We start from the raw sequence: 27,818 nt of genomic DNA, 5'->3' as shown, positions 1-27,818 counted from the left end.
AATTTTACCTGCAATGTCATTTTTAAAGACAAAGGTATAGGAAAATAACTGTCTTTAAGATGAAGCAGGCCTTGTTACTACAAGGAAGGGTACTAGCTATTCATACTAGATGGCATTTAAATGGAAAGCATCTAAAAAATAATTCTAATTTTTTTAAAAAAGTATTGTAGTTACAAAACAGATGTGAAAGTATCCTGTAGGATAATTGTTTTCACTAGACTTTTTTATTCTATTTTCTGAGTAGGTTGATTTGTACTGATGCTGATAGTAATTACTTTTATAACTTGCAGGTATATTTGTCCCACCATTTTTGTTATTTTCAGATAAAGCTCGCTGTACATAACATCAACCTTTTTAAATCCTCTTTTAACAAAACACAATGTAGTCTACAACTTTGTTGCTTCTGCTGCTAGTTCTTATCTTTTATATTTGCATATCTATATACTACTATATTTCTCAGGTCTGTTTGATTGAAACCTTCAACTGGGTGAAACTGCAAGGCATAGGGCAACAATTATTGAACCAAGGTAACTCAATGGGCTAATTTACAGACTTATGTTGGAATGAAATTTAGGAAAGTTGTGGCTGCTTCAGCATACCATGCCTTCTGACTACACTTCCCAGAAACCCCTAGGTTGTATGGCATAAGGGGAGATGGGCAGCCAAATCCCCACTCTCTTTGCCATCTCTATCTAGCATCTGCACTCTATTGAATTGGTTGCTTTGGAACTGAAGCCAAAATTTGAAATATCTTAAAAGTGTGGGTGGGACAAGGAAGCAAGTCAAATATCTGATGGCAAGATAAGGCTAGCTAGGTGACTTGTGGTCAACAGGTGAGTCCTCTTCCTCCTTGGAGGGAACAAATCCTTGGGATATATGGGATGGGGAGGGGGACAATTTTCCTTGTGGTCCACAGCTCTCTTTGTTCTTCCCCCCAGCAAACTGATAAGCAGTTCTGCAGGTCAGTCAAGGAGAGAGAAGGAGTGATTTACGAGCTCCCTGCCATCTTCCCACAAACAATGTCAATGGGGAAGCTCACAAGAACTGACTCCCATTCCCACTGTCTCAAAGGTGCATTTTCAAGAAGCAACTGGACTTTCTCATTTTTCTTTGAAGACGTTTCACTTCATGCAAGAAGCTTCAGAGCTGAAGAAGCTTTTTGGATGAGAAGCGAAACGCCTTCAAGAAAAACAAGAAAGTCCAGTTGCTTCTTGAAAAAGCAGCTTTGAGATAACCATGATCTGGATGACTGAGAATCTCGATAGACATCCTATTCCCACTGCTTTTTTTGCCCACCCATGGTCACTCTGCTTCTATGTTTAAGTAAGGATGACCTAATGGGTCCCAGATTGTCTAGTAGTTCAAGAAGTGAGATAGTTCTTTGCCTGAAATGCAGCTTATAGCAAACGAACATGTAAATGTTGGGGAGAAAGATAAGGAAAGAAGAAAATCAACATATAAAATCACAGCAATAGCTCAACTCAAGCAAAAGTTATAAATGATATATCAATTTCCCATTTTCCTTAGAAGAGCAACAATGGTACTTCGTATAGTCCAGTGATGGCGAACCTTTTAGAGACCGAGTGCCCAAACTGCAACCCCAAAACCACTTATTTATTGCCGGGTGCCAGATGGGCCTGGCCCATTGGGTGGGCGTGGCTGTGGTGATCATGGCAGATTGGGTGGGTGTGACCAAGGTGGACGTGATCGCCTCGATGTTGCTCGTGGGGAGGGACGCCTGTGGGGGCCAGGCAGGGATGGGGGAGATCCAGGGGGTCTCTGGCAGGTGGGGCGGTGGGCAAGAGGCTCGTCCTGAGGGGTGAAGTGAGGCAGGGCGGGGGTGCCATTGTCACAGGGCAAGGTGAGGCAGGGGCTGGGGCGGCTGCTGCCTGACACCATCGGCCCCTGCACATAGAGGCCAGCGAGCGCATGGATGCTGGGATGCATCCGGCCATGTGGGACCTCGGCGAGTTAGCGGGCGGCTGGTTGAAGAGGGATAGTTGCCATCTCCGGGGCATGGCATGTGTGCCCACAGAGAGGGCTCTGAGTGCCATAGGTTCGCCACCACTGTATAGATATTACTGAATACAAATACAAACTGTTGTACAGTAAAACTTTTACTTACATGTCTTGTACCACAATATATTGATGTGGTATGAGGCCATCTACGCCATTATGGCGACCTTCCCACCAGTCTTCTGATGCCCGATGGTACAAGAGAAGGGAAGCTCCTTTTTTGAAGGATAACTCACGTGGGGATCGCCCAGTATAGTCAAACTTGGCAATAGCTTCAATCTGTTCCACTTCTATAAAGTTGGGTGAACAGCAGTAGAAGAAAGATCCAATTACAGAAAATTGATTAAAACTCACTACAGTTTGTTTAATGCAGTAAGGTATTCCTGGAATAGTATGAACGTTTCTTATCTAAAGATATTTCTGTGAAGGATAATTTTGCTACTTTCCCTAGGAAACAGAAAATTGTCATCTTAATATTAAGGTACCATATAGTAACTTAAGTGCAAGTGTGAAAGAAGGAAAGGGTAATAGCTGACAGCTGGGACAAGATTCCCTATATTTTGATAAATGGGAGGGGGGAATCTCAGAGATGCCAGGAAGTATGAAGTTAGCTTAAATCCCTCAAGAGACAAAATTGTGAGTCGACCCCAACTTGGCAGCACATAATTAATCAAATCAATCATTACTTCTGGTGAAATTCTAACAAAACCTGTTTATCGGAGCCAAAAATGGGAGAAGCGTATGTATTCTCTTTCAGACTATCTCTTTTTAAAAGCTATAGTCTATTTCCAGCCAAAAGTAACTTAAACATGAAAAATACCCAGGTTTATGAGTTTACCTCTATTGATGCCATTAGACCTAGCCTCCAAAATATATCTCCATAGCCAGAAGAAACTTACACAGGATATCCAATGCTAGCAATAAACAGTTTTGCGTACTATGTGTTATTAACTTTTTAATAAACTCCTGGCTGTCTGCCATTCAAACCAGAATGCTGAATAATATGAACCTTAATCAGATCCAGTAGAACAATTTCAATGTTCTTGTCTACTTAAAGGCAGAAAGCAATTCAGAAACAGATTTCATAAGTTACCATCTTAGTACAGTAATATTGAGAAACAGCCCTCAATCTAGGTTAGTTTTGTCTCTACATTTTCTGTTAAAATGCTCTTTAACATCAGCTAGACATAATGGGGATTGTAACCCTGAATGTATGAAGAGCAGCATCTGGGAAAGGTTATCTTATACCACATGCCTTTGTGTGCTTCAAATGAAGCAACATTTAGTAGTAATATATAGTCTCAAGATGGCTTCCCAAAATAGCCACACAATCTAGATAAAATATCTAAGTCCTCACCAGTACACTGAACCAGATATGTGGAATTAGACTCAGAGGGGTTATATAAATTCTTAAAATAAAACAGCTCTTCCTCTCCATGCTTGTGTTATGGTTAATCATCCAGAAACTCCAATCAAAACTATTAACATAACCATTCAGGCATAAAATTGCCTAAGTGGAAGCTTGCTTGCTTCAACTTTTTCAGTCAAGAAAGGCTGTTTGTCATCACCAACACTGAAAAATGAAGGTGGACATTACCCTGCTCCTTTCAAACATTCATCTTCAATTAGCTGACTTATCCTTTTCTCCTCTTATGCCCTTAGTTCCAACAAACAATTATGTCAATTTTCCCATAACTTGTACTGGTAAAGTACTGGATTTGGATATTTGCATCACTAAAGAGAAAGAATTATTGGAACTAAAAGCCATAAAAACAAATGAAACAGAGGCATGCTAAGTTTAAGTAAAACACAGGGCTCTGTAACAAGGTTCCCTAAATTATAAAATAAGACAAGATTTGCTTCTAGGCATATTACTTAACAACAATGTCCAAATCAACGTGTGTGGGGGGGATGTAATCAAATAGCTATATTAAGTGTGCAGATACAGAAAAATTGTGTTCTGAAAGTTAGCATACAAAAGTAAATGGACACAAATAAACATTATATGAAATGAGGGAATAGAACTGTATTCCTCAGGTTTTGGTCATTTAATCTTATATAAATTTTTCAACTTAAAATAATTTTTGTGAGGCAGGGAAAGATGTGCCAAAATGTTTAATTGATACCGGTATATTATTTCCCATTCTGTTCAATGATGTGAGGGGAGATGACCTAACGCAGCAGCTTTATGTAGATATTAAAAAGGAGAAAAGAGAAGGTAGAACCTGAGGCACTCCACAGAGCAAGGATCTAAGGGCTTTATTGCTCCAGCCCTAGCTGGAACCAGCCTTGGAGAAAGCAGAACCACCACAAAATGGCGCTCTCTATTCCAACCATCTCAACTGATCAATGGGTTTGAAGGCCACTGAGAGATCAAGAAGAGCCAGGATAGATTCATCAAACCTATTTCAAAGTTACTACAGATCACTGACAAGTGCAGCCAAAGCCAACTCAATGATATAACTCAGTCTGATATTTGAGTGAAAAGGTTTGGAAAATCTGCATTTTCCAGGACCCTTAAAACTGGAAACCAATTACCTTCTCAACATCCTTTCCTAAAAAAAGAAGGTTGGAGACTCTAAAACAGATTGTCCTGATCACTTGAATCCAAAGATGCCTCATGAGAGCCAACTCCTCTCTCAAAGAGGCATTTATTACCACGTGGACCCACTCATATGCCCCCCCTCTCTGTAAACCATAACTAATTGTGAGGGACATGAATCTAATGTACAGGCGTCTCATCCCAACAATATGTTCATGGCTGTCATGGTGGCCATAAAGTCCTGTGCTATCTTCAAGTTTGCCAAGTCTGCTAAAGTCCCCAAGACCATAAGAGTGGGGAATGTCATATTAGTATTATGGACATAACTCTTATGATAATAACCCTCAATACCTTTATATAATAGTTCAAATAAATCCAGGAAACAAAGGATTAGACTGTACAGTTAGAGTATGTTTGACTGAGAATTCTTATAGTTATCAATTGACACACAGTTTCAAAATGCTGTCAGTTATATCTTTCCATACATTTAAAGATTGTTTTTCATCCTTTTTTTCCTGGGAAACATATTAAAAACTGGAAATATAAGTTGTAGATATCCTTGATACTCAAGACTTTTTTCAAAGAACATTTTTCCATTTCCTTTTCTTACCATAAAACTGGAACTACATAAAATAACAGTCAAACTGGAGGCGTCACTTTCATGTCAAATAGAAAAACAGAATTTTAACTTATTAAGCAGGCTGTCAGAATAACTTCCATATTGCCTTGGAATGTAATTGTGACAGCAGTGAAAAACTCCCATGGGCCTACTTCAATTACACATATTTCAAGGCATTTTATTAGTACCTACTGGCAGTCTCAAACATAGAGATACATCCTCCCCTGCAAACAGCCCTATGTTAATCTAGGGAAATTAGGTTAGTTATTAAATGCACATTAGCATTTCACCATGTAAACGTTGGTAGCTTTTTGTAGACACAATTGTCCATGGCTTGTTTCTACACTCACCTTCATCACTGGTGTGTGGCTCTGTGCCATTGTCATGTTCTCCTTCATCAATAGTGCCCGGTTCACTGTGTGGGCTGTCACTGGAATCAAAAGTGGAATAAATAAATGCACTGAGGTTTTTAAAATGGGGATAAAAGGGGAAAGAGATGTGAACGCCTTATTAACAAGTAAATGCAGGAAACTACAATTTGCGCTGAACAATTTCAGAATTGCAAAATTGGAACATCTCAGACTTTATTAAAAAAAATCTGCAATGCTGGTCTGCATACCCATGAGAATGTTTTCATTTAAAAAATATTCAAAAGAATATCTTAGATAAATATGAATCCTACTAGGATTAGTTTGCAATACTATTTTACCTTCAACAAATCTCCTACTACATTTCTGCTTCCATTGCATCTGCATTGTTGAATAAATATCCTGCTGTTTACAGCTCCTCCTATCATTCTTTCTCCACATAGTAAGAGGAGCCCCACTTGAGCAGTTTTCTTTGTAACAACACCGCAACAATGATGGGTGGCACTACCAGTAGCCAAATATGATGCCATCTTGCCCATTATGCTTCACTTAAGAAAATGACACAAACATTGGCATAGTTGGGTGAATTCTGAAAATGCCAGACAGCCTTAAGCCACTGTTTATGCTGTCATGACTTAACTGCCATGGGGGAGGGGGGAAATGTTTTCAATTTTTTCCCCAACTGTGGTAAGCCGAATGCCTTGTTGAAAAAATATACAGTTCTTTCTCAGAAATAAGCACATGCATGAGAGTTGAGTGATGTCTGACAGTAGTGGCACCTGACGGCAGCATCTATACGATGAGAGTTTTGATCATGAAGAAAAGGGCTGTTGCAACATACTCCAGTTCAAAGTGATTGGTAAGAGCTCTTCATTAAACAGTTGTGGATAGTAAAGGACAGGCATCTGTTTACTTGTTCTGCTCCAAGTGAATTAAAGAGCTTCCCTCATCTTGCAGTAGAACTGGGCCTGGTTCCTATGAAATGGGACAACTCATCACGGCTATCTCACCACAGCCATCTCGTAGTAGCCAACTCACCATGGTCAACCCACCATGGCTATCTTGCCATGGGACAATTCCATGTGGGATAACTCAACACAATTAATATTATCTGCCACTGTTTCCACTGACAAAAATGGAAATAATGTCAAGAAAGAGTGGCGGGTAGCATTTATCTCGTTGAGTTATCCCACATGGAATGGTCCATGGCAAGTTGTCCCGCGGCAAGATGACTGTGGCAAGATGGACATGGTGGGTTAGCCATGGTGAAATGGCGAGTTGGCCATTGCGAGTTGCCCTAGACCCTGGTTTCTATTGTCCTGTATTTTGTGCAGTTATTAAAAAGGGTTCTTTAAAGGTATCAGAACTAATTCAAATGAAAGTCTAAAATAATTTTGGTGAAACTTGTTTATTCTTTGTTTACATATTTTTGTCTCATGGCAATCTCTCTAATATATTTGTTCAAGGAATGAAAATTAGGATTGAAGGCATAATCCTACATTCTCCCATTATCCAGAACTGAAGTACTAATTATGTAGCAGAAGATTGATTATCGATTAATGGGTTCATGCCAAGAAACTGACATAGCTATTGCCTGCTAGCCGCATGCCCACCTTAGCAGGAGGGGAACATCTGTTTTGTGTTTGAGAAGAAATTTTAAGCTGACATAATAGGAAACACAGTCTTTGTAGACTTGTCCCATTTTATATAACAGATCTAATGGAAACAGACTTTCATTGATCTGTTCCTTAGATTTTAGTCTGTCACAAAAGCCCATTAAGAATGCACTGGTGCCTGGAAAGTAGGAGCTAGACAGCATGAGACAAACTGTCATTGCTATCATCACCATCTGCTCCTGCTGTTATTTGTTCCCATTCCTGCTAACAATTGTTTTAAGAAAAGGCTGCTTTGTGCTTTTTCACACAAAGTTTTACTACCATTCTAAGTGGCTTCTGTCACCACTTAGGACTGCCCTTCTTCTCAAGAGCAGCCATTTTAAGTTCTCCTTTGTTGCTATAGAAACCAGAAGGGAGAAGTCCAGGGTAGAAGTCGCCTTCTGGAGCAAAGCAATTATAAGTTGCCCCAGGTAGTGGGGCAAAGATCTTGTAGAAGATTACATGAAAAAGTGCTGGAAACCTATTGAATCTGAAACAATTGGCAGCTATGACTACATGTAAAGTTTCCTTCAAGTCATGATCAATTCCTTATACTTTCATGGACACATTTACACAGTTTTACTATCAACAACTTGGAAGTCATGAGGATATTTCAGAATGAATGGCCATGATTTAGTTTTCTGGTGTCCTGATTAATTAGGATACCAGAAAACTAGAATACAGTCATTCAACCAAAAAGCTCATCATTGCTTGATTGACATGAGCCATAAAAGCCTATACTAGAATATGAAAGTGGTTTACCATTTCCTCCTTTCCAGATATTTTATTGAGTTTCTGAGATTCCTATATAGTTATACAGAGCTATGTAGAGAGGTAAAATAAGTAATAAAAGGTAAAGGAGTCCCTGTGGATTTTTACTCCACTAGTCTTTGCCAACTATAGGGGGCAAAGCGCATCTCTGTTTCAATGAGAAGACATTTCCACAGTCATGTGGCCAGCATGGTGTCACAGAGTGCTGTTACCTTCTCACCAAAGTGGTACCTATTTATCTACTTGCATTTGTGTACTTTCAAACTGCTAATTTGACAGGAGCTGGGACAAGGACAGGAGCTCACACCATCGCATGGAGCTCATGTCTCGAACCTGGGCTGCTGGCTTTCCAGCTGACAAGCCCAGTGTCTTAACCGCTGAGTTACCGTGCCACCCAAAATAAGGAATATTCGTGGAAAAAATGGGCATTTAGGCTAGGGGTGTTGGTCTTAGCTTCATTACAGTTTAAAATATTTCAGTTCTTTTTCAGGTTTTTTTTCTCCCTAACACTGTTTCATTCGTATATACTTACCTGGGAGCAAGTCCCACTGAACTCAACTGGGCTTATTTCTGAGTAGACGTGTATAGGATCTAATTGTTAGCTTTGGGAGTAATTATCAGTTTAGTGTAATTGCTAAGCCCATCAAGACAATGAACTGCTAAACAAGAGTGAACTGTAAAATAAACAAAATAAATGCTTTTAAGAACCTTCACTGTTTGTTCTAATGCAAGCAATGACTTCATGATTGTACCCAATAATTAAAATCTAACCCATCCCTTGGCAACCTGGTGCCTTCTACACATTTTGGACTTCAGGTCCCATGAACTGCAACCAGTAAGAGTTGTGGCAGCTGTAATCAACAGACTAAAAAAAGACCTGATCTCACCTAAGGACAACGTATCATATAGCCAGGAAACTATCTTTAAATACTAATTTTTGTTCAAAATAATGTAAAGTTGATGGAAAAGATGGTTAATAGATATAAAATGAAAGGAGGATTATGTTTAATCTGTCTAAACTAGAGTTAGGAAACACATGGCTGACATATTGCCCACAGCAACCCATCTGGTCCTAAGCCTCACCAGAATGTGGACACAAGGAGAAAATGTGGTTTCTAGCCTAAAAGGTCTTGTTACTTGTGTCTTAACAATGCATCAAAATATGCCTCAAATGTGCAGAATGTGTGCATCAAAATATGCCTCAAATGAGCAGAATGTGTGCTAAAGATTACAGCTCTTGATGGTGTTATACATGAATTTATATATTTGGATCACTGTATTTCTTCTTGCTGGAATCAACACTACAAGTACTAAAAAGCAAATCATTGAAACAGAAAAGGTGACAAGATAGCTTTCTTCAAAAAAAATAAGAGAGAACTCCACATTTGGAGAACATAAACTAATATTGATTGATTGAGAATGAGGGCAATAGGGAGTTATAGATACAACTCTTGCCATGATTATGGGCTATTAAGGAAGAATTTGGGTTTCCCTTATGGAAAGAAGAATGTTGGATTGAGTTAAACTAGTTCTAAGCAATTTCTATTTATGTTTTTAAAGGACCTAAAAATGAATTAGGCTATAACCTCCACTGAATTCCTACACTCCAGTAGCCCAACATTATTTGAAATCTTCTTGTGCAACCAAGAGATTTAGAAACAAAAATAATTATTCCTTATACTTCATACATATACAACAATCCATTCCAGTCTGGGCAAAGAAATAACCCTATATCATCTTACTATTTAAATTAAAAACACCTGAAATAAGCATCCTATACTTAAAAAAGAAGAAATTCCTAATCTTCTTAAGATGCTAAATGCACATATTTCATTCCTAAGTTTCTTACCAGTACTCTTCCCCACCAGTCATGCATTTTTCATAAACAGGTCCTTCCAGTTCCCTGAGGGTAGGGAAGATGGCCTCATGATTGATTATGATGGTTTTGATGACCTCATTGACATGAGCCTGGCAAGACACTGGATCCTGCCCATCTGGAATATGCATCAAAGTTGGTCCGAAGCAGATGGCTAGATTGTAGGGATCCATCATGTTTTCATCACTGTATTGCGACAAGCTGCAAATACAAGTAACCCACAGCTACAACACCAAGCTTCAAGTATTACACATACAGTGCTCTACAGGCATTTCCTCCAGCTGGGCAAAAGACAACTATTACAAATAATGATGGTCAAGTGACACCCCTCCCTTTTGCCCAGTGCTAGGTCTGAGGAAAAAGAGAACACTGAAAGGGAAGAGTATTGACCAGGGAAGGCTATTACAGATCCATTCGAAGTAAATAGTTAAAGAAAATGCTCACTGGTTAAGGAAAGCAAAGAGGTATCTCATTACAACGATGACAGCTCGTGGCAAAGTGATAATGATTTGCTGGATCTGGTGCACTCTTTCAGCAGGGTTTTCAATTTCTGTAAACATAAAAATGAAACGTGTGTTCAGATTCGACCTCTCATTTATTCATTTGTACATTTATTTATTTGTACATTTGTCTAGTGCAGGAGTAGGCAACCTTGGCTCTTTTATGACTCGTGGACTTCAACTCCCAGAATTCCTGAGCCAGCCAGCTACCATTGTCTAGTGTACCCTGGACATGAAGCAGTTGACAGTAACAAAAATGATAACAGAACAAGTCAAGGAAAGTCTGTTGACTGGGTTTCTTACAAAGACAAATAACTTGGGAGTCAACATCACAAAACGATCTGCTATTCTGTGGGACAAGCACTTACTTCTCTTTGCACATCAAGTTGCCCTTTCTCGAACAAGTAGAAAATATTTCAAAAACTGTCAAATAAAGATACAGTAATCCAAGTGCAGAACTGAGAAGAGATGTTGTGTACATTCACTACATTATTAGGTGACAAAATTAACATTCGAACCAAGCATACGCTGAACAAAAGATGTTTGGATACAAGTCCAGCAATTCATCTTCAAAGCAAACAAACTGACTGGGCAAAGGGTGAGGATAGTGCTACTTCTTCTATTGCTCACTACAGGTAGTTCTTGACTTACAATTGATCGCTTAGTGACCAAAGTTATGACAGACCTCCCCAGGATTACCTCCGATCTGGATTTGAAGTCACAATGCTCCCCCTGAGGTCATGCGATTGAATTGTAGAAGCTCAGCAACGGCCTGAATGTATGGCCATACACAGCATCCCAAGTCAGGTGACTGTGATTTATAATGTTTATTTTTTTTTTGTCAGAAATTGCCATTTACTTTCAGTTTCAGGCAAAAAACATATACTTAACGACTATGATGTTTATTTAACCACTGCTGCAAAAAAAAAAAAAGTCATAAAATCAGATGCAGTCACATGGTGACCTGCTTAATAATCAGCATGACTTATGACTGTAATTCTGAGCTAATTAGGCTCATAAGTCAAAGCTATCTTTACTAGATATAATTTATAGACTAATGTTGCTTCAGAGGTTCTTTTGTTTTTAAAAAAGGAAAGCTAAATATTTATTTATATATTACAACATACTGTATAAGCATCTGATCTAAGGGAATCGCACCTGCTAGATACAAAATAAATTGGTTCAACCATTGTTTACAACCAGCGTTTAGATCTTGGAGTTTTGTTGTATTTTAGAGCAGTGTTTCCCAACAACTCTGCAATTTTAAGATGTATGGACTTCACTCCCAGAATTCCCCAGCCAGACTTTTTTTTAAAAACAATGCACTTATAATCTTTTTTAAAAAAATTATTTACTTCCCTGTAAACTAGGCTTTTGGAATAATATGCCATTTCTTCAAGATTTGTGTATAAATTCTCCTAATAAGACTCAAGCAAGACAGGATGCAAGACCTAGATCACTCAATCATCTATATACAGAACTTTTAGTGTGTGTGTATGGAATCTTTAGAAGCAGTAAAGGAGCTTTTTTAAAAAAATTATTTAATCAGCAAAACTATGAAAATGATATGCAGCATAGAAATAAATCAAAGCATCTGCACAATGTATTTTTGTGGAAGTATTGTGTTTCCCCCAAAATAAGACCCAACCAGAAAATAAGCCCTAGGCCTAGCATGATTTTTCAGGATGCTCGTAATATAAGCCCTACATCAAAAATAAGCCCTGGGTTAAGATCGTCAGCCAGATGGATGCATTTAGTACCATATTTCCCTGAAAATAAGACATAACTGGAAAATAAGCCCTAATGCATCTTTTGGAGCAAAAATTAATATAAGACCCAGTCTTATTTTCAGGGAAACATGGTAGAACCTTCAAATTTGTAATGAAAGGTGATTTGGTTTTCCTTCCAATCCCAATTTTTGGAATATTTCTTTTTCTTCTTCTTTGTAATATGTATGAATAAATCATAAGTATCTCCATAGGTAAGGAACTTGCAAAAATTCAGAAAGTATGACACGACTTGTAATGAATAAAAGCTGTCTAAGCCTTTAATCACAGCAGGTAGGTTTTCACTGCTGCCAAGTGATTGGTGAAATGACGTATGGGACTGCCTTGTGAGACAATGAATACATACTGAAATTTCAGTAGCCTTATTGTTAGCTTCTTCAGAGTATATCTGAAACTGAACTCAATAACAGCTGTCATGTCCTTATATACTGCTTACGTTCAGTGAAGCGGAATGCCACAAATAATTGCTAACTGCAGTAGGATAACAGTTGATCCGTCATCTCTATTTAAATTATTTGTGTGCTTATAAATTTCTTTTGTCTCTCTAATAATTCTGTGGAAATTGCCTGTTTTATCTTGTCAGGAGGCTAATGTTCTCCAGGTTTATTTTACAGCATGGCCCTTGTTATTAGTGTATTTTTAAATCTAATATTGCTTTCAGGTTTTTTAATTCTGCACTGGATGGAATGCCCAGTTGATCCAACACAATGATGGTGGACATCTTAACCATAAGAAGGAGACCATTACTTCAATACTGCATCACACCACCATCCCCAACCAAAGGTGTATATTGTGTCACCAAGGAACATTGCTGACAAAGTAAATGATCTAGGCAGACCCCAAAAAAATTCAACATCTGTTTATCTTCTAAGTAATGAATGCACTATGCAGTATACAACTGAAGGAAGGATTAAGAAGAAGAGTATGCAACCTTAAACCTCATGTGTGACCATTATCATTAAAAAAAAATACTGGACAAAAATAGTGCAGGATTAAGATTCATAAAGTGAGCAAGATAAAAGATAGGTTCCTCTTTAATAAGGATGAATTCCCCAAACTATTACCAATGGAGTGTACAAAATACATTGCAAGTAGAAGGATAGTTACATGAGATTATAGATTAGTTTAAGTATGCTTTTTCCTAGCGGCCTTACTGTTCAAAAATCAGAATTTTTTTCTGTATTAAAACAAGTCTAAACAAAAGAAAAAAATGATTTTAATATGATAAATGTCAAGTTTCATTTTATTTGTAAGCTTGTTTCTACAATATATATGAACAGAACAATCTACAAGGTATTCAGTAATATAAACAAGATATTACAAATATTACTTAAAAGCAATATGGAAGAGGACAATGCAATTAAATTGTCCTTGAATATTTATTCATATTGCTGGTACTGCTTACGAGAGTATAGTTTTTATAAAATTTAAACAGTTTTTTTTCTACTGAAAGGATATTTTAGCTTCTTGCTTATAACAAAGAAAATAGGAAGAGGAGCTGCATTCTCCAACACACAATACATAATAAAGTACATGGCAATACAGATATCCAAATACCCTGCAATATACATTACATAATATCTTGCCAGGTCATTCAGCTTACATTAGTAATAAAATTGGTTTTTTATCATACCGCACATTACTCTTAGCCATGTTTATAACCACTTTTTATGCAATAAACTATAGAAGCTTGGTTGGCAATTACACAAAGCTATAAATCATGATTTACTTTACATAAGCACCTTTACCACCACATAAAAATAATATGCAAAATTCAAGAAACTGACTTATTATAAATTACTTACTTATAGTAGATATCAAATCCTGAAACCTTTCCTTAGGAAAGAGTGGATTTTCCAGTCCCCGGAAATACAATTTTAAGACCCCAGCAACAGAATTAATATCACGTTCATTTTGATCATCAGCAAGGGGATCTTCACCTGACATAAAAGATTTATTTATAACATTAGATTCCAGTTCTAGATGATACAGAAGACACAATACACCATAGTAATAAAAAGTCGCTACAAAAATTAGGAAAACAGCTTCCCTGAATAATTGTTGTTGTTGTTCTTGTCATCCCATTATCATCATAATCCTGCCAAACTGTAATGCTATAACGTAGGATAATAATATGTACATGCAAACACATCACTCTATAGTCTTTCAGGGTAAACAACATTATAGAAAGCACACACATAAAAAGAAATCAGTATAAGTACAGTAAGAAATGGAAAAAATTCCCACAAGCACCATTTATTATACTTTTCTTCTCCAACCTTGCAAATCATGTTTCTTCTGCATCCAAATACCAATGCATACATTATCTTTTCTTCTTTAAAGGTCTCGCCCTTTTCTGAGAACTCATCAGCTATGCTCAACCATGACTTTCTCAATCTTCCTCACTTTTCTTCATGTATTTGCTCTGCAATTCCACCTTCATTCTTTCTCTTTATACGACTTAATCACTTCAGTCTATTTCTCTCATGCTGGTCGCTCACTCACTTTTTGTGTTCACTCCACATTCATTCAGCACCCATTCATTCTTGGCCTTATGTTTTCTCATTTCATTATGCAGATAAGTACCCCATTCCACCGCATTCAATATATCCATTTCTTACTTCTATGTGATAAAAATGGTAGGAATCATGTCCTTCCAACCAAAAGTTCTCACTTGTCATAGACTTCGTTACCTCCAACATATCTGAACAGTCCCCTATCAACATTTGTAGGTCTTAACGTTTCTCCAAAGATTTTTCCATCTTTAATCAACTTTCTATCAAGGTACGCAAAATTCATTTATTTTTCTAATGTTTCTACTTTGGTTTTGCTATATTAAACTTCAGATGCATACACTTATGACTCATACAAGAAATTTAATATTAATTGCAAAGTATTTGGTTTCTTAGCTAATGAGGTTGCATCGTCTGCATGCAAAAGTTCACAGACATTTGCATCTCTTAACATGATTTGTGATGTAATTTTGTGTTTAATTAAGAATGGGCAAAAATCATAAAATTCTTTGGTTTTATGAAGCAGTATTGCAAAATTTTAGAACACATCCCAAATAGCTATGCTTAAATATAACAATGCTAACTATATCCCAATGTGCTTTTTCAAAAGGCAACTGGACTTTGTTTTTCCTTGAAGATGTTTTGCTTCTCACCCAAGAAGCTTCTTCAGAACTGAAAAAGCTTCTTGGATAAGAAGTGAAACATCTTCAAGGAAAAACAAAGTCTAGCTACCCTCTGAAAAAGCACCTTTGGGGCAATCATGACCTGGATGACTGAGAATCTACATAGACAATGCTAACTATGGGATGGAGGAAGCTCAAAAGAAGCCAATTATGTCTCTAATCACAAATGGAGAAGGCAGAGACAGAATTCAGAATGTATATGTATTCTAATAAATAAATGTAAAATAAAACAACAGCAAATCACTTTATAAGAATGTCCAACTAATTACATACCTCTTTCAAATGAGTTTTTGATATCATTGACTTCAACCTGAGATCCAGGAACTCTAAAAATACCCTGTTGTTGTAAACCTGAAGTGAAAATTTTTTTTTTCAAAAGAAAGCCTATTAAATTATTTGGAATCAATTCCCATTTTAAATTTCAATCATTTCAGTTACCTTCACATTTAGGTCTTCCAAATACATATTTTATTTATAGGATAACAATAACAGTCGGGGGGGGGGGGAGAAAGCCATTTTACTACACAAATAAGTTCATTGACTCAAATCTACTTGTAGATCACCTCTTACCATTTTTATATGTCATCTTCTCATATATCTAGAAATAAGTCACTGAATTCCCTGTAATCCTATATATGCAATTTGTTTTGATATGTTCAAGCAGATAAGATAAACTCAGATGGTGAAGAAAGTTTAGGCAGTCAAACCCGATATCTTGCCTTGACAGAAACCCAGAATGATTCTGCAAACACTTGCATGGAAACAATTGACTATAACCCTGCCCATTTTATCACAGCTTCTGTACAACCTTTTGCTGATTTAATCCCTATGCATGGGGAGAGGGAGAGGAGGATTTATAGTGACAGACAAGAATTTAGGGAAGCTCAATGTGGCCTAAAGCAGTGATGGCGAACCTATGACATGAGTGTCACAATGACATATCATATCATTTTTTTGGTGATGCGCCTAAAGGCTGCATGAGAATTTTGTGAACACTTGTGTAGTCTCCAGATCACCTGGAAGTTGTGCAAGAGGATTTTGTTCTCACACAGCCTTTGAAGGCTCTGAAAATTGTGCAAGAATGTTCTTGCATGATTTCTGGAAGCTCCAGAGGCTGCACAAAGAGCACACCACATTCTCATGCAGCCTCTCAAAAGAGCAGATATTCTCATGGATTTTTGGAGGTTCCAGAGTCACACAAGAATGTGGTGTGTTCTCACACAGCCTTTGGAGCTTCCAAAAAGCCCAAGAATGGGGCATGCTTTCCTGTTCTTATGTTGCCGGCAAGGCCAAATAAGAGCATTGTCCAAAGTTTCCAGATCGCTGGAGCTGTCTCAGATAAGACAAATTGAAAAATATTTACAATTATATATTTCTTTATTAAATTTATATGCCACCAATATCACTATCCAAAGTGACTTTGTTATGAACTGTTTCATGAATTGTGACATGTCAGCAGAGTCAAATTAGGCATTTTCTGAATTTTTGACACACCGAGCCTACAAGGTTTGTTATTACTGACCTAAAGCCTAGCTCTAGGCTAGCAGTACTGTCTAGCTCAGTGATGGCGAACCTTTTAGAGACCGAGTGCCCAAACTGCAACCCAAAACCCACTTATGCATCATCGGGTGCCAGGTGGGTGTGGCCCATTGGCTGGGTGAGGCCCATTGGCTGGGTGTGGCCCACTGGGTGGGTGTGGCTGCGGTGGTAATGGCAGACTGGGTGGGACTAAAAAGTTCAATCAATCAATTCCAACTTTGCAAGATCTTTTTTTTTTCCCGCGAGAAATTGAAATTGACTGATTGAATCTTTTTTTTTTTTTTTTTTGCACACGGCAGTGGAGGCCTAAAGTGAAAAGGTTTTATAAAACCCAGCTGAAGGCCTAGGATGACGGCACGCATACCCACAGAGAGGGCTCTGAGTGCGGCCTCTGGCACCCGTGCCATAGGTTCACCACCACTGGTCTAGCTCATACTAGAACAAAATTAAAAACTTTCAGTCAACAGCAGTAGAGGGAGAAGAAATAGTTCTCTGGATTTCAGTCAAAAGTATCCAGACAAATAATTTGGTCAATGGGCACAATTCCATATCCAACTATCTGTCATTCCAAAAATATTTTGTTTTCTGGTTAAGGCAAGCATTTATTAATTAAATATAACAATGGCCAAGCCCCATGTAATTAGTCAAATAAGTTGACATATTATTTTGCATTTTAGTGGAGACACATTCTTGTGCTGAAAACCTTAAAAGAAAATCTTGAGGCCAATGTGGAGGGGAGCAATTCAACTTACCATATAAATTAATATAACGAATGCAACTTTCAACCACAAGTGGAATTGCCTGTCCAGAATCCTTGGGAAAGAAACAGATTTTTTTTTTAAAAAAAATGAATATATTGATTTGGGTATATTGATCTGATGAGAACAGTGGTTTCATGAAGCACACTCAAGCAAAATTACAGGTTGAAAAATGAGCTGTTAGTTCAGTCACCGAGTTAGCAAGAAATTAAAATATGTAAGCTTTCAAACAGTAATCTGCACATCCTTTATACTGCCCACTGTAAGAAAGTTAATTTGGCAGTGTTCCTGAGAAGCTGAATCTTGACTATCAAATTGAGGCATCTGGATCAAAGCTATGAGCCAGATCAGACATTGGTTAAGCTACACTAATGCTTCCATTTTATATACTATGTTGTATATAGTATGTTTAGGTGTGTGTCATGTATGTGTTTCACTTTGAGATGGGCAACTACATTTCATTTTTGATGTGTGATGTGATGTGATGTGTTTTTCCACAAAACCAGTTTTAAAGAGTTATGCAGAATCTATGTGTATGGATGTGTTTGGGAAAGTTATCCTCTCGTGAACTTCGGCTTTTGTACTTATTCGTTTTTCTCCTTCAAAGAAGGGACCTCTTGAATAAGATATCTTGAACCATAGCAACTTCTTACAATAAATAACACATATATTTTTCTAGATGGGGGGGGCCCTCTAGTCAGTACCTGATTTCTTGTTCGAGCATTCCTTCTTCCTCTGATAAGCAAATAAAGCAGCAAAGTAGGGGAGAAAAGAAAAGGTTAAGCAAGAGTAAGAACAGTTAGGGTAAGCATATTTTCCAGAGGCTATGAAAGCTCAAATGCAATGGCAGCTTAGAAGGAACTACAGTAGTTCAGGCTCCGTCCAACACCCATAGAACTGCTTGGTATGCAATTACTCTGCTTCAGCAATAGATTCTCAGACTCTTCTTGCCATTTTCCCTTTTCCCATATGGAGTTCTTCCTACAGTTCCATTGCCCAGTTCATTTTATTTACATAGCTCTCTTGGCAAAATCTGAAATTCTTGTCTTTTTTTGTTCAGGGGAATACCTCAGTACGATGGCCATTAGTTTTTTGCTTTGGTATTCCGTATTTCCTAAAATGCTTTTTTTCCCCATTTTGTTGGGCTGCCTTGACTTCCTTCCATGTGCCAATGTTTTACCTTTTAGTTTTGATGTTGATTTCAATATTAAAAGTGTTTAATGCTGTAGTTTTGCCTCTTTTACTGTATGGGCTGCAGGCCTGTGATTATTCAATTCTTTAAAAAGAAAACGCTGGAGGTCGTCCAAATTATTTTGAGTACTATTTGCAGCTCCAAGATGTATTCCCAATGTGGCACTTCTGTTGGAGGCCATGACACTGTGGCAAGACTGAGTTATGATCATTAATCATCTGCTTTTTTTTAACCAGAAAATCTATCCCCCTTCATTTTGCTTGATTCTTTCTGTTCAACTTAGTGGCTTCTGGTTATAAGTAAATGGGTAAGATTGGACCTCTTCCTGAATTGTGCAGTATCGCTGAATTTTAGCAAATCTAAGACAATAAAGCAATTGAGACCAATAGGCTCAGTTGTTTTGAGTGTTTTGAGAATTTGGATCCCTATCAGATTCTTTTTTCATCTCTAATCTCTGAAGTATTGGAAATTAAAAGCATTCTCACTGGCATTATATTTCACTACATTTTTCTAAGCTTGCTAAATGAGGTGACCCAGTAAAAATTAGATGAAAGGCCATTTCAGCAAAGGTTCCTGTAGCACCCCTTTCCCAGCACCAGATGAAGACTTACTTGTTAATGTAGATCTTTAAAACAGTTTATATTTTATGATCTAACACTCTTGTTTCATAGGCAAGTCTTAATTATCATGTTATTTCTTAATCAATTACTGTTGTGGTTTAAATTTTATATTTGCTTTAGGAGTTGCTTAGATAAGCTACGTGAAGAGCAGTTACACAAATTTGGTAAACCCTGAATAAAACACCAGGAACTCATAAAAACGCCACTTTTTATTTTAACTTTGATTTGCACGAAACACTTTTCTAAGAGAGGAAATCACACTACATTTAAATTTCAGGATGTCTGTATAAGCTTCAAAGAACCAGGGCAGCTCAGCCTGTAGTAGGAACAAGATATGATAGACTACCAATTAGCCTGCTGGCAGGAACAAAGGATGCTACTTACATTTTGTTCCCGAAAAAATCTTTCTTATTACCTCGTCCTTTGCCTTTGCATAAACAAATGTACAGAACTCCAAAAGTAAAGTGGGTCCCTTGCTAGCTCAAGTGTGGCACCAGCAGATTTTGTCCCTGAGAGAGACAGCATACCAACCATTTTCATGGCGTGATGTGCAGTGCATGGGAAAGGCCAGGTCCGAGGAAAGGAAACAGATCAGTGGTTAGAAGGGGAGAATGCTACCATTACATCCACAGTGTTCACAGACTCTTACTGTTAAACAGCCAATACCTTAATGAATGTTTCCATATTGCCGTTAAAGAGTTTATGATTATAGACTGAGAGAGGCCTAGGTCTCCTCATTTTCTGTGGTTTAGGGGGAAGACAGGGGGGCCTGAGGAAATGGAACAAAAGAAATCATAAAACATCAGTGTGAATACAATGGCAGGGAAAAGAGCTCCAAGACTGCAAACAGAGACCCGGAGAAGCCTTTGGGAAGGTGAACCGTTGCTTCCGTGAACCTGGATATCTTTTTCGACAGTATATCATTGGAATACCGAAGACATGAAGAGCTGCCCTGAATCTCAAGGATACAACACCCAGCTTCCTTACTTTGGAGGAAGAGGGCTGGGAAATTGCTTACCTTTTACTATTAGCAAAATTCTATTTACAATGTAGTTCATTTTAAGCAGGAAAAAACAATATTTAAAATAAGCTGGGCAAATCTTCCCTTCCCTGAAAAGATTCTAAGCTCTTTTACCACCAGGATCCTAGCTTTTTAAATTTGTACACAAACTTCATCTTATCTCCATCCACTATTATCCTTAGCTACAGAGGGCCAACCTAGTGCATTCTAACAAATTAAAATGGTTTCTTTCAATTGCCTCTCCAAATTAAAAAAAAAATCCATGTGCATGCAATTAAAATGACTCTTTTTGTACAATTTAAACTGACCAACCACTTCATAATCCTGAATTCTCATGCATTTAGTTAGAAAAAGAATTTCACATTTGAAGGAAGCTGGTTTCTAAAAGCTATTTTTCTACCATTATTAAAACAGTTCCAAATTTCTTTGCTAATCCTGCACAGTGTAATTAAACAATGAAGCTTTACTGTTATTTAACAAAAAAAAATATTTCTGGTTCTTTTGCTGCATTGTCAGACCTCACAATCGATTATTCTTTCTTTTTCTTTATTATTGCAAACTGAGCTAAAAAGAAGAGCTGCATTTATTTGGGAGTTCTGGGGCCATTTGCTTGCATCTCCTTCCTTGGCAGAAAGCATACAGACCTTTCAGTGAGTCTACAAGGCTGGGCCAGAATGACCAGCTTTGAACAATCCTTCAAGGCTTGTGCTGTGCATATTAAGAGAAGGGGAAGTATGACAAACAATAACAAAGAAAATGATCTTACTATCCTCAAATCTTGGATCAGGAGTGAACTTTTATAACTTAAAAAACTGTTCAAAAAGAAACTAAGATTTTAAAGCTAGCATATCCTTTTCTTATAGCACTCTTTCATATAAAAGAGCACTCGGCACCCCTAGAGCATACCCAATTTCTTTGGCTAGAAATCACACTGCATTTAAATTTCAGTATGTTCAGATAAATCTCTCTTTTGAGCCAATTTGTGGATCAGAAATTATTATTCCTTCTCTATGTTGATTTTATACCACCTTTAAAGGATATAGTCCTCAAGGCTCCCAAGAAAACACCAAATAAATGCTGGCTTGGTTCTTTGTTCTATTTCTCAGTATCTTCGTGTAGCTGGTTGGCTCTGTGTGCTGGCACTCTATATTTTGCTTAGGCAGGTACCTTGACTCAACATTTTGATTTTGTTAGCATAAAAGCAATCAAATTAAGAAATGTATAAAACCACAGTCCAAAACCTGGTTCCATTTATATCAAGACATTAACTACCAGCATGTTTAGTGTCTGATAGAATATATTCTCCATGAACATTTGGGGCTTCAGTGGAAATGGTCCTGGTGATCAAGTAGGGAAGCAGTGCTTATGAGAAACAACTCATAAAAATTGAAACAAACTGAGATGACTGGGGGGGGGGGGGTATTTTAATTTTATCCAAATTATTTAGCTTGATCCATTTGGTCTTCTCATCATCACCAGAAGAAGCTAGCTGGAATTGTTTGGCCTTTGTAGAGGATAGAGTTCCAGTTTATGTAAAATGAGCTAGGTAAATTTGAATCCACCTACATTTCAATCCAAATAACCAAGCTACTGGGAGGGTCTCCTATATGTTTACTGCATACAGGAAATTAAATACCTTGTATTCATTATAAACTTAAGAGTCTGTACTTTTTATTTCCTTGCACCTTCTTCCACCATATATCTGGTAACTATTATCCTCTCTCTCTTTTCTATCGTTCAGTGAGAAAATTTAGAATTAGTCCACCTGCCAGGTTTAGCCAAACTGCTTTTCTGTACACAAATGATTACTTCTTTATGTCCACGCATTATCTGGATCAAAGAAATTTGGAAATCTTTCCTTTCGCTGAAAATATAAATGATCATTTGAGCTAATGATTCCTCATTATTGGTGTATTTGCATGAGAATGTGAGCTAATCAATCCCTAATTTAGAAGTGGCTATTACTAGGCAGCCATGAATGCGTAAATCAGCTATGGGTAGCTTACCTTATATGAAACCCATTCAGTTTTTCCATAACTGCTTTTTTATCACTACAGCCAACTGCTTCTAAATTACCTTTCACTACTTAACTGAATCATATGTTGCTCTCCTTCCAATTTCTGAGAGCAGCTCACTTTTGTCAATGTCCTTTGTCAACGGTGCTTTTTTTCCTAAATTCCCCCCAACCCGCACTCTCCTTTCTTATGGGAATTCAAAATTTATTCTTATTCCTAATGCCTATTTTTCACCCTCTTTATTACAGAGAAAAGAATGATTCAGAAACCGTCATATATCATGATCTGGAAATTAATCCCATATCTGGGGAATTATTTTTTAAAATTCATATATTAAATGTATTTACATGGTCTCTCAGCTCATTCACTGTAATTTGTTCCTGAGCATATATTAACTAGCAAAGGAGAGAGCCCCAGTTTGGCTAAAGATGCTGGTCACTATTACAAGCAGCTGAGCAAACTCTGATACATCCAAGAAGCTTCTGCAGTACTCTCTGCTGACAGAGCCTTATGTGATTTCAGAGCGAGTCAGCTGGAAATTGCCACTGCAGCAAGAGGCTTTTTGTTATCCTTCTAATTAATATATTTGAGTAATGCAGCCAGAAGTAAGCCACTCATGCAGGGAGAGAGCTGCCATTTTCCCCCCCTGCAGCTCATGCTTGGAAGATTTTTTATAAATTTGAAGCAGATGAATTTTAAATAGTTCAGTCCTTATTATAGAAGGAGTACCAACCAATCACCAGAATAAAATAGAAAAACAAAGAGTTCCACTTACCTAGTTGTTCCACATTCAGCTCTTTCACCTGAGGAAGGGAGGAAAGAAATAGTATGTTAATTGCACCCTTGCTATTTATTTATATATGTTAAGAGTACTTTGTTGGGAGAGGGAAATCAGTATAAGGCTATAGCCCGTTGTTCCTGAAACTTGGCAATTTTAAGGTGTGTGGACTTCAACTCCCAGGATTCCCCAACCAGCAGAGGAAAGCCACAAATTTTAAAGTTGCCAAGTTTGAAAACAAAACTGCCAGAGCCCATAGAATCTTGACTTAAAGGCAACTGAAAAGATATCTTTCAATCAGCAATTTGCAAGATAAGCACTATACCTAGATCAGATTTTTGAAGTTCTTTTTTTTTTTAAATGATATTTTAACTCTTGTATTTTCATTGCCTCATTTTAATTGCTAATGGTCTCTTCAACCATTTTTTATTCTTCTTATATACTATTGTAATATCTTTCAGAAGGAAGAGTGCTACCATCATTATCATCAACAAATGCTCCAAACAGTTTAAGAAATTTAAGAGCCTTGTAAGTCCCCCTCCCAACAGTTGATCTGGTGTTCTGCAAAGGCAAAAAACACCACAATACATCACGTGACATGACTGAGTTTGACACCCGTGGTGTAGGAAAAGAGTAGGCTGAAGTGGAAGGCGGAGTTAAATGAGTCATCAGTTTGAAGTCATTGTGTTGCCACAAGAGACCCAAGTCCAGCCCCCTATGAATTCCATTGATTTTTATCTAATGCTAATTTAACTTTGACCGTTAGTTGACTAGATTCTAGTCACTAGAATCTAGTGTATATCTATCAATAATAAATTCTTCTGTGCTTTGAACTCAATGAATGCTCCTTGTTATTTGTGCCTGAAAATCTGTGTGCTTTAAGAAATAATTACCTCATTATTACCTAATATTAAAGAAGACATGAATGGAAGCCAAGTGCTTTTGCCAAAGGATAACATAAGGACAACTCAAAAACTAAAAGTGATTATAAGTAGACTCCTTATCTTTAATATGAGGCTAGATTAACTTAGTACAAGAATTAATACTCATTCTTTGAGGTTTAAAAACAATGTCCAGAGGCTATTTAGGCAACAGAGCGCAACCTCTTGCTGAATTCAGGAATGTGCAATAAAACATCCATAGTTGGTGGCTGTCCAGCCTTTGTTTCAGTAGAAGTGAGACTTTACTACTTTATAGGAAAGTAGTCCCCCAGGCAATCTGCTTTTCCCATTAGACGTTTCTTCCTATCTGGAACCTGCCTTCATGTAATCAGAGCAAAAGAAACATCAACCAGCACACACAGTGTATTTAAAATGATAAAAAATAGTAGTTTTGCTTTATGTAGTTCAAGAATAGATAAAAAAGTAATTAATTCTATAGAGAAATAGGTAACTCATTCTATACAGAATTAATTCTATACAGAAAGACAATGACAAACTTGGATCATGATGGGTAAGGCCATTTCAATGACCTTTGTTTTGTAACAACAAAGATCATAATGGTTAAAGCAATGATGCCCAGCTATTAGAAATGCACATATTTAGGAAAGGTAATGCAAGAGAAGTAATGTATTAAGAAAAAGTGTTATGCTTTGCAAGATTGAAAAACATAGAAAAGGGGGAAGACAACAGATAATGTGGACAAATGGGATCAAATATATTACTTGGAAAAGTTATTACTGGGATGGGTTAAAATAGTGACCATTTGTTCATCAGGACCTGTATCATCAGTACCTAATTATTCTTAGGCCCTACATTCTGGGATGTTATATTGGAGAACAAGTCATGATACTGCTTCCAGTACAGGTAGTCAACTTATGACTACAACTGAGCCCAAAGTTTTCATTGCTAAGCAAGACAGTTGTTAACTGAGTTGCACCCCATTTGATGATCTTTTTGCCACAGTTGTTAAGTGAACCACTACAGCTGTTAAGTGAATCTGGCTTTCCCCATTGACTCTGCTTGTCGGAAGCCAGCTGGGAAGGTTATCACTTGACCCTGGAACACTGCAACTGATATAAATACATGCCAGTTATGAATTTTGATCATGGGACCATGGGGATGCTACAATGGTCATAAGTGTGAAAACCTGTCAAAAGTCACTTTTTCAGGGCTCTTGTAACTTCAAACAGTTGAAAATGGTTGCAACTCAAGGTTGTATTTAGAGAGTGCTATTATATCTTCTGAAAGCTGCTCCTGCAGGACTGAATTTTCAGATTACTGTTGTTTTGGCTGCGTGAACTAATTTACATGAATCCTTCTTAAAGCATGATGATCAGAACCAGACAGGGAACTGAATGTATTTCCAACCAATGAACAGAGTGAAATGATTATGCCCCTGATCTTGAAGCAATTGTTCTAAATTAGTTCTAAATTAATATTAAAGCTACATTCCATTCCTAAGTTAAATTCAACTAGAGAGTCACTATACTGTAACTTTTAATGTTCCTTTTCAGGCTTGTTACTGCCAAGCAAACCATCTTCCTCCTTATACCGTTATATTTAATATACATTTAATATGGTTCTAGATGAAGAATTGTTGTGAATCCCTACTAAATTTCATTTTGTATTCTCTTTTCTCTACTTTTTAATGTATCAGCAACATTCTGAATTTCTTTCTGTCTTCTAAGAGGTTAGCATCCTGTATCAACTGCAATTTAATAAATATTCATCCATCTTCCCTTCCAAATCTTTACTAAAATGTTGAGCACAGGTTTATTCTTAGCAAGATTCCTTCAAAACCTCTGCACAGAGAACATTTAATGAATAGCTCCATCAGTGACTATGGACTTGCTTGGTATACATGGGTATTATGCGTCTCAATTCCTGGCAAATAGATGGCGAAGAAATGGAGGTAGTGACAGATTTTATCTTCCCGGGCTCCAATATAACCTCAGATGGGGATTGCAGCCAAGAAATTAAAAGACGCTTGCTCCTGGGGAGGAAAGCTATGGCAAATTTAGACAGCATACTAAAAAGCAGAGAAATCACCCTGCCAACAAAAGTACGTATAGTCAAGGCCATGGTTTTCCCAGTTGCAATGTATGGCTGTGAAAATTGGACCATAAGAAAGGCTGAGCACAAAAGAATTGAGGCCTTTGAACTATGGTGCTGGAGAAGACTCCTGCGAGTCCCCTGAACTGCAAGGTGATCAAACCGGTCAGTTCTAGAGGAAATCGACCCTGACTGCTCTTTAGAAGGCCAGATCCTGAAGTTGAAACTCAAGTACTTTGGCCACCTAATGAGAAGGAAGGACTCACTGGAGAAGAGCCTAATGTTGGGAAAGATTGAGGGCAATAGAAGAAGGGAACGACAGAGAATGAGATGGCTGGATGGAGTCACTGAAGCAGTAGGCGTGAGCTTAAATGGACTCCAGAAGATGGTAGAGGATAGGAAGGCCTGGAGGAATGTTGTCCATGGGGTTGTGATGGGTCGGACACGACTTCGCAACTAACAGCAACATCATAGTTGGAGTAAATACATCGGTACTCTAAACATAAGTCTGGCACAGATTCCATCCTGGCTGAAATCAGTCAGAAATTTCTGTCCCAAATACTGTAGATCTTGTTTTACACCTATCTCTCTATTAACTTTTCTGTTCCTGTTATTGCAAACAAACTTGGAGTTTATAATCAGGCTACACAATATATGACTATACCTGGAGTATTAATATAATTAAAATATTATTGAATTGATATTGTAATTGCGGTACATAGATAGTCCTCAACTTATGATTGTTTATTTAACGAAAGTTCAAAGTTACAATGTGCCCATGAAGCACAACTTATGACTCTCCCTCAAAGTTAGTGCCCTCATACCACCCACACAGTCATGTAATCACAATGTGAGAGCTAGGCAACCAGCTCACATTTATGACACTTGCAGCATCTTAAGATTACAAGATCATGATTTGCATCCTTCCCAATTGATTTCGGACAAGCAAAGTCAATGGGGGAATCTGGATTCGCTTTATGATTGCATGATTTATTAATGTAACAAATGGTTGTAAAAATGGACTTGGTCACCTGAGAACTCGCTTAATGTCCACATTGCTTAGCAACCAAAATTCCAGTCCCAATCAGTGGAACAATCAGCCTCCAAAAGTTGTGAATGCTCCAACACTGGCAGTTTTTAAGAGGAGACTGGACAACCATTTGTCTGAAATGGTGGAGGGTTTCCTGCCTGAGCAGGGGGTTGGACTAGAAGACCTCCAAGGTCCCTTCCAACTCTGTTATTCTGTAACTGCTTATAATTTAGGTAAGCTTATAAAGAAGCAGCTTCCCTGTTTGGGGGAAGATAGGTTAGAACAATAAGGACTTAAAGAATGAAGGAAAAGAAATGGGGAAACAGTTGAAGGAATTGCTCACAAACACATATGCCATATAACATTAAGTCTAATGAATCATTATTTTTATGCAGAAAACCAACGCTACGAATCCCCTCTTCCAATGACAAAACATTGATTTATCTGGACAAATATACACATACAATTTCTCCTATAAGCAAGCATTCCCTCAAAAGCTAACTCCTGTGGGGGGAAAAAACGAGAGTGAAGCAAATTAGTTT

At 37.6% G+C, this 27,818-nt stretch overlaps 1 protein-coding gene across 1 annotated transcript in view; it reads right to left on the bottom strand.

Moving 5' to 3' along the window:
• SRGAP3 (SLIT-ROBO Rho GTPase activating protein 3) overlaps window positions 1–27,818 on the bottom strand; it is a 95,227-nt gene that overhangs the window by 12,253 nt on the left and 55,156 nt on the right. Inside the window, exons 10-18 of the mRNA XM_015821262.1 lie at window positions 23,251–23,278; window positions 20,106–20,208; window positions 17,622–17,682; window positions 15,604–15,681; window positions 13,940–14,074; window positions 10,292–10,397; window positions 9,821–10,048; window positions 5,528–5,607; window positions 2,126–2,306 (exon numbers count right to left, since the gene is read on the bottom strand). Coding sequence (XP_015676748.1) covers window positions 2,126–2,306; window positions 5,528–5,607; window positions 9,821–10,048; window positions 10,292–10,397; window positions 13,940–14,074; window positions 15,604–15,681; window positions 17,622–17,682; window positions 20,106–20,208; window positions 23,251–23,278 — 1,000 coding nt within the window. The remainder of the gene's footprint in view (window positions 1–2,125; window positions 2,307–5,527; window positions 5,608–9,820; window positions 10,049–10,291; window positions 10,398–13,939; window positions 14,075–15,603; window positions 15,682–17,621; window positions 17,683–20,105; window positions 20,209–23,250; window positions 23,279–27,818) is intronic.

The sequence above is a fragment of the Protobothrops mucrosquamatus genome, unplaced genomic scaffold, assembly GCF_001527695.2.
Source record: "Protobothrops mucrosquamatus isolate PMUCROS unplaced genomic scaffold, P.Mucros_1.0 scaffold1290, whole genome shotgun sequence".
Lineage (NCBI taxonomy): Eukaryota > Metazoa > Chordata > Lepidosauria > Squamata > Viperidae > Protobothrops > Protobothrops mucrosquamatus.
Note: the sequence above shows the minus strand (reverse complement) of the source record. Positions and strands in the feature narration are given on the sequence as shown.